Source organism: Diplotaxodon limnothrissa, linkage group LG3 (genome assembly GCF_057381915.1).
Source record: "Diplotaxodon limnothrissa isolate DT_005_m linkage group LG3, D_limnothrissa_male_GT1.1, whole genome shotgun sequence".
NCBI lineage: Eukaryota > Metazoa > Chordata > Actinopteri > Cichliformes > Cichlidae > Diplotaxodon > Diplotaxodon limnothrissa.
The window spans coordinates 62,333,434-62,340,763 of record NC_140598.1 but is presented as its reverse complement, the minus strand read 5'-3'; the positions used below and the strand labels follow the sequence as shown (position 1 = coordinate 62,340,763).

The window sequence follows — 7,330 nt, the reverse complement described above, 5'->3', positions numbered from 1 at the left end:
GAAGTAATAATGAAAGAAGTTAAACAAGTAAATGAAGAAAAAAGGTAAAATGAAGTAATAATGAAAGAAGTTAAACAAGTAAATGAAGAAAAAAGGTAAAATGAAGTAATAATGAAAGAAGTTAAACAAGTAAATGAAGAAAAAAGGTAAAATGAAGAAATAAGGAAAGAAGTTAGGAGAGAAAACCCCAACAATCCCCTCTGAGCAAGCACTTGGCGACAGTGGGGAGGAAAAACTGCCTTTAAACGGGCAGAAACCTCCGGCAGAACCAGGCTCAGGAGGGGACAGTCAACTGCCGGGACTGGTTGGGGGGGTTAACAGAGGTGGAGCAAGACGAGGCTACATCAGGTGAGGAAGCAGTAGCGTCTCTCCTCTGGAACAAGTGGAACCATTTTTTCTTTTTTTTCATGCACTTTTCCACGAGCGCTTTTTTCTGCAGGATGAGATTTCTCAGCTCGTCGATGGTTTCTGCGTTTTTTTTCTTCAAGTTTCTCACATCTTTGTTCCATCTCTTCCAATGCTGCTTGTTGTTCTTCAAGCTTGTCTTTGAGTTGTTTGGATGTTTCCTCCTGTATCAGCTTGTCCTTGTGCATGTCTGCATTTCTCTGTTGGACCTCTTTGTGCTTGTCTTTTAACTGCTTCTTTCTTTTCTTGATTTCTTGATTTTTGTCTTCATGTATTTTGTCTTCTTGTTGTTTTTGTGACTGCATTTGAGTGTGTTCACTCTTCAAGTTATTGAATTCCACCAAACGCCCCTTAACGAGCTCGGAGTTGTTTCTCGCTATCTGATCGATCCTTTTCTGCATCTGTGAGCACCGTTTCTCCAGTTTGTCCCTTTCTTCTTCCACTTTAGTTGCTTTGTCCTCCAGCTGATTACAAAACTCTTGCAGTTTTAGATTTTTAGACTGAAAGTCCTGGACGATGCGTTTTCCTTCTTTCAGTCTTTCCTGCTGTTGCTCTTTCTGTTGAAGAAGGTCTTTATTTTGGCGCAGTGTTTCATCCAGGCTTTCTTTCAGCATGCGGTATTTTTCCTGCATGCTCTTCAGTTTGTGCTGCATGTCTTGTTGCTTTTTGTCCTGCTCTTCCTTCTGTTGGAGGAATTTATTCTTTTCTTCCACAGCTTCATGGAGCTGTCTTTGGAGGAGCCGATTTTTTCGGTCCATGTATTGGAGATCCCGTTGTATCTTATCAGTCATCGTTTTCTTGTCTTGGAGCTGGTTGGTCATTTCTTTTAGTTCTGCGCGCTTTTGCCTGTTTTCTTTATTGAGGTGCACAATCTGCTCTCGGGCCTGAGCAAACTTGATTCCCCAGCCCTCATTAATAATGTTTATGTCCGGCTGGCGCTGTTGTCTTTCTTCCAGCTCTTTATTTTGGGCTTCCATTCGTCTACACTTGTCCTCCAGTTGAAGTTTTTCTTCTTCAATTTGTTGCATTTTTTTCTGGAGAAGGTAGTTTTCCTTCCTACTCTCCTCTAATGCCCTTTGGGAGGATGAGACGCCATTTGGGGAAATCGGCCGGCCACTCCAGGAAGGAGAGGCGGCGTAATCTTTTTGAATTGGTTGTTTTTTTCTTGGAAACATGTTGGAGTTTCTATACGATGACTTTGAAGAGCTTTCCAAATGTTTCTGTGGTGAACGTTTTGTATGCTGCAAACACAGATGCTGCTGAAACGAACTAAATCTTGCTGTTTCTCACCCCTATTTAAGGAAAAACATCAAAGGACTTATGACGTTCTATGACATCATCACTCCAATGAGATTGTCACAAGACGTTTTGGAATGGGGTGTTTTTTTTTAAACTGTTTTCAAACTTAACTTAAAATTTCATTGTTTCCTAGTTGTGGACTATTGGTTAGTCCAGCCGATGATGAAATTAATTGTCACAAACATCCCTAATATTACATAACAGACAACAGAAAACAAGACAGTTTTTTTTCTAATAGAGGTATAATAAAAGTTTTTTTAATTATCCTACTTTTTATAAAAGAGAACATTTATTAAAGAGTATGTATTTAATTAAAAAACTCTGTTCATCTAAAGCAGGGGTCAGCAACCTTTAAGACCCAAAGAGCCATAATTGGCCTATCTGGGGTTGAAAGGCTCGATAAATGCACGGCGTTTCGCCGGGTACACCGGCTTCCGCGAGTGTGATGCTTATTTTGAGCGATGAAAAAATAACAAAATATAATTTTATTTGTATATTGCAAAATCACAATAATCTTCCAATTTAGAACTACAAGTAAAAAAAAAAGAACTGGCATAAATAAAATACACTTCAGCTAAATACTAATTTATTTTCCCAAACCACGCAGAGCCGCACTATAAGGACTAAAGAGCCGCATGAGGCTCCGGAGCCGCAGGTTGCCGACCCCTGATCTAAAGGCTATAACAAAAAGCTTCCTGCTGGAAAATGAAATGTCCCCATTAAGAGTCTGAATCAGGAGCCGATGACATTACTCTGTAAACTCTCAAAGCACTTTAATAAACAAGCAAACAGTTCCACCTCTCGCATTATTGCGTAAAGTTGACAGCGCGTCAGGCAAATAGGCAGGCTCCATCCCCGGCCTCTAGCGACTGTGGAAGTCGCTACATCTTTAGTCAACAAAAAACGGCATTCTGGAGAAGCCAGCCACAAGCAGGATCAAAGAAATCAGATCAAGGAACCTGAAAGACGCCAAGTAAGTGCAGCGCATCTGAATGAGTGAGCCCAGCAGCACCGACACACCTGACGCAATTCTGAGGAGCGCAGGTAAGAATACCTGTGCATGTCTGGTTGTGGAAAAGGAAGCGACATTGCATTAGCGCTGAGATGTTTTAAGAGGAGACACTGAATGGAATGAATGTTGGTTAAATGTGCAATGTTTTTGGCTGCGCTCTTGGATTGATGACTGCGCTGCGTCTTATTAATTATGCTGCTTGGATGATGTTCAAATGGACAATTAAAGTGCCGTTACGTTGAAAGGATTTTATGGTCAAAGTCTATTGTGGCTTCCAGTGGATATATGTTTTAATGGATGATCACTGAAGATTAAAATAAATAAATAAATAAAAAATCGAACAAACAAACGGGAAAATCATGAGTCAAACAGGTGATGATGATTGTTCCTCTAATGATTTGGGGGGAAAGAGAGAAAGAAAAATGACTGGAAAGGCATTGTTGAATAAAATCGAAAAATCACAAAATGAATGCAAAATATATGTTAATAAAATGAAAGGACTAATACAAAAAATGAAAGCGCTCATGCAACACAATGAAAATCTTTCTCAAATTAAGCAGTATTTGGTGGATTTAAAGGCACTGTGCGAAAAGGCTTCAAGTTCACATGTTGAGGTGTTGTCTTTGGTGCCAGAGGAAGTAATAAAAGAAGAGGAATGCTTTTCAAGTATCATGAAATACACAAATGTGTTTTTAAATGAAATTCAGAACTGGATAAATCAAAGAGAACAAAATCCTGCTGTTTGTCCAAAGCAAATCAATTTATTGGAAAACAATGTTGCATCAAATACTGAGACAGAAGTGGAGGATGATATCAAGCCAAGTGATAGTGTTTCTGTTGTGATATTTTGATACCATGGTAGCATTTACTGAGTATTGTTTTTGATGATATTATACAAAGGACCCTGTTTCTGCAATGCCCTTTGTTTTAACCTCATCTCCTCTTGCTGTGTCAACTGAAGATTTTATGGTGTGAAAGTAGATACTAAGGTTGGAGGGAAAACACCAACAAATCACTCTTTTACTTATCACTCCCTTGCAGAAGATGTTTATGTGAAGACCATCTGGGTTGTGTCAGAACTCACGGATGTAGGAGACCTCTGTATAAGATTTATAGGCCTTGTGAGTGCATCTTTATTGCCCTTGCTGAACAAAGGATTCCAACTGTCGAAGGACACCACCCCACCCAGTGGGCAGGGTCTGAACTGAAACTTGTTGTCTGCCTATAAAAACTGCTGCACAAAGAATAAACTTTGAGTTAGTTTTGGATGACAATTTAGAACAGTCTCCGCGTCTTTTTGTTCTTCCAAACTGCTCCCGGTACTCCGGCCGGTGCTGTAATTAACCGTTGATCATACTTGAGAATATTTTAATTGTTATAGGTTAAAGGATGAACTCTGATGATGAAAGCCCACGCCTCAGAGAAACCCGGAATGGAGTTTCTTGCAGTTTCAAATGTTGAAAGCCACAAAACTTCTTCAAGATCTTCAACTTCATCTGTTCGTATGAAAGCTGAGGCAGAGTTGGCAGCTTTAAAGACGCGGGGAAAAGGACACTGTACCTGTCGATGCACGTTTCCCAAAATCTAAACGAGTCATATCGCTCCATGTTTGCTACTTTTGGTTTTTGGTTTTCTCCCGCAGAGTAAGAGCATCGCAGGAGCTCCTGAAGTCAAACGACGCCTCCCAGCACTCATTTATTAAAACGGAGTCGATGCCAAAAGTCTTAAACGTTAGAATCAAAGCAACAGCTGTGAACTCAGTCATGGTGTCATGTGCAGCCTCCATCTTACTGTCACTACTTTTTCATTTTAGGGTACGTGAGGTAAAGCGTCCGTCGATGTAGCTTGATTGTACAAAATTATTTTTCTACGTTATTAACAAAACAGAGCAGAGACTGATGCTGCTCCTGTCTGACCCCCTTGTGTCTGGCACATGTGTATTCTGACTTGTGTGTGTGTGTGTGTGTGTGTGTGTGTGTGTGTGTGTGTGTGTGTGTGTGTGTAGGAGCGGCAGTCGCTGTGTGAGTGTGATATCACATCTGCATCACTCAAGCGTAGACGGGCCAGAACACAAACGAGTCCTTTCATTCGGCTCTGTTCTTTCTCCTTGTCTGTTTTATAAGCTAACACTAGAGGGCGCCATTGTGGCACATTCAGCGCTCACTCTGAGGTCACTGGACAGAGAAGAAAATACCAAACTGGGAGACGGATGGAGACGAAACATCTGGAAGATCAGAACTGTACATTTTTAAGTGTAAGAAAAAAAACAGACAAAATATTTGTAAATATTAAGTTTCTTGTTTATTTTATGTTTTGTTTTTTTGGGGTTTTTTGGAGTGAATGAATGATATGCTTATTTTGTGATGACAAAAGACAACAGGTGCAGTTTGTAATGAGAAGAAAAAAATGGCCGTTAGCTTGAGGTTTCAAATGAGTTCATCCTTACCACCGATCAGTTTTGTCTTTGTTTTTTCAACATTTATTTTATTTTTGTCATAACGTTGATCGTTATCATGTGACCATCCTGTAGCAGGAAGGTTGCTGTAGCAGAAGTCATCTCCACTGAAGCCCCCTCACAGCAGAGGGCCAGTCATGCTGTTTATTAGGATTTGCTAGTTTTCAGTGAGAAAAAACATTTTCATCAAGTTTTAAATCCTTTCGTTGCTCTTTTCTCTGCAATTGTCATAAAATCGTCGTCCTCTTTTCAAGCCTTAGCTCGCTTTTATTTTGAAAAATGAGTCTTGTGATCAGAGATGAATCTGTGCTGCATGATGTGCATAACATCAGAGCGATAAAAGCCAGCTTTGCCTTTCAGTGATTCGCAGTAAGGACATAAATGACCTAAACTGAGACTGAAAAAAGTGCAGTCAGTTCAATGTTAGCTCACCTAACATGTAGCAGTGTTTACATGTAGCCATGTTTGACAGACTCCAGGGCTTTGATACCATAAGATGCCTCATATCCTCACAGACTCATGAGATCACACAGGTGGTCTGACCTGCTCGTGTCACACTGTGCTGTCTGTCTGTCCGTTGTTTTTCTCCTGCAGTGATGTTATGTAGCAGAAAAACAGTTGGATGCTGGAAAAGTGCAGAGCGATGGGTGACGTGTGGAGAACATCACAGTCTGTGTGTGTTCAACAGCTGTTAGAGCCACACTTTGTCCTTTCTGTGGTATAACTGCTGGATTTATTTTATTCCAACACTTAGAAACTGTCAGCAAAGCAAAACTTCATGATTGGATGATCCTGTGTCACGTCCACAGTGTCAAACGTGCACAGAGACAGTGACACCCACAGAGAAACCCTCAGCTTGGTGTCCATTGCAAATCTGCACCTGTTGTCTTGTTTCTACTTTCTTTGTTGAACTCAGAAACTCGAGACTTGAGATGAAGAAAAATGTTAAATAATGGAATAAAAAAAAGATGATTATTAAAAAAAGTAAAGTAAAATTATATAAATAAATGAGGTGATGATATTTCTGTTTACTTTAGAAGTTATTATACACTGTATGCTGTGATTCTGATCTGGGAAACATTAAAGACATTCATAGCCAGACTGCTGACTTTGTGTTTTTATTCAGTCGCCTAACAGAAGTGCAGTAAGAAACGATTTAGCCCATCCTGATTTCTTAGCTGTTTGCATATTTGCCACACTTACGTGTTTCAGATCATGAAGAACATTTTTATGATAGATAAAGATGACCAGAGTCAGTATAAAATAAAGCTTTTACATGTATTGCTGGGAGGTCGGCAGCTCCCTCCACTGCTTGGCCCTCTGTGAAAAACAACTGGGATCCAGCTTCCCTGTGATGCTGAATTATATAAGCGGAAGAACATAAATAGATAGAAGGATGGATGATTGTATTTTGTGTACAATTGTTGAAGTGTAAAAAGGGTTGGCCCTCCGTGGTGCCCTAAGCAAAGTTTGATTTTTGGAGCCCTTTAATAGTGCCAATAATAGTGATTAATGATCACCTACTATAAATGTATTTCATTTTCTAATGTTGATGTTGTTGTAATCCACAGTGAAAAATGTCATAAAAACAGAGAGAAACAATAGATCAAACCTGAGAGCTGCACAGTTGCAGCAGTGTGGTTTACGTCATTCTGTTGTCAGCCTGTTTTACACATCGGTGGTTTCTTATTGACATGTAAAAAGATCTGAAATCGTAGTCAATTCAGCTGCTATTGTGGGCTGGGGATGATTTACACTTAACATTTTAATAACTGGGTACTGAATGTCATAGGCCCAATGTTCCCTCTAATTTTTCACGTGTCTGAGCGAACACACAAACTCCCTGAGCGATCCCTTGGACCAATGAGCGACATCAGACGTGTGCACTGTGGTCACGCCGGCATCGAATCCATCCAAGTTACATGGTTTATTAAAATAATCAAATTACAGCGTTTACATTTATGTTAGACTACTTTTAATTAACTGCTTTAGCCCATTTACCATGAAAATGTAAAAAAAATCTTGTTCATGACCTGTGCAGTATGTTAACACTATTGGAAGTAAAAATAACTTGAACTCCAATTTCGAAAACACAACTTTCTTTTTTCTTTTATACAGCTCTGACTTGTATCATGAGTCTGTGGTCTGGGAGAGAGTCC

The 7,330-nt window shown here is 39.8% G+C and overlaps 1 protein-coding gene across 1 annotated transcript; it reads right to left on the bottom strand.

Annotated features, from left to right (window-relative positions):
* Nucleotides 1–344: 344 nt before the first annotated feature.
* Nucleotides 345–1,580, bottom strand: LOC146636822 (uncharacterized). The gene has a single exon (XM_085351068.1). It carries the CDS (start codon nucleotides 1,578–1,580, stop codon nucleotides 345–347), a length of 1,236 nt encoding a protein of 411 aa, XP_085207194.1.
* Between the last annotated feature and the right edge of the window lie 5,750 nt (nucleotides 1,581–7,330).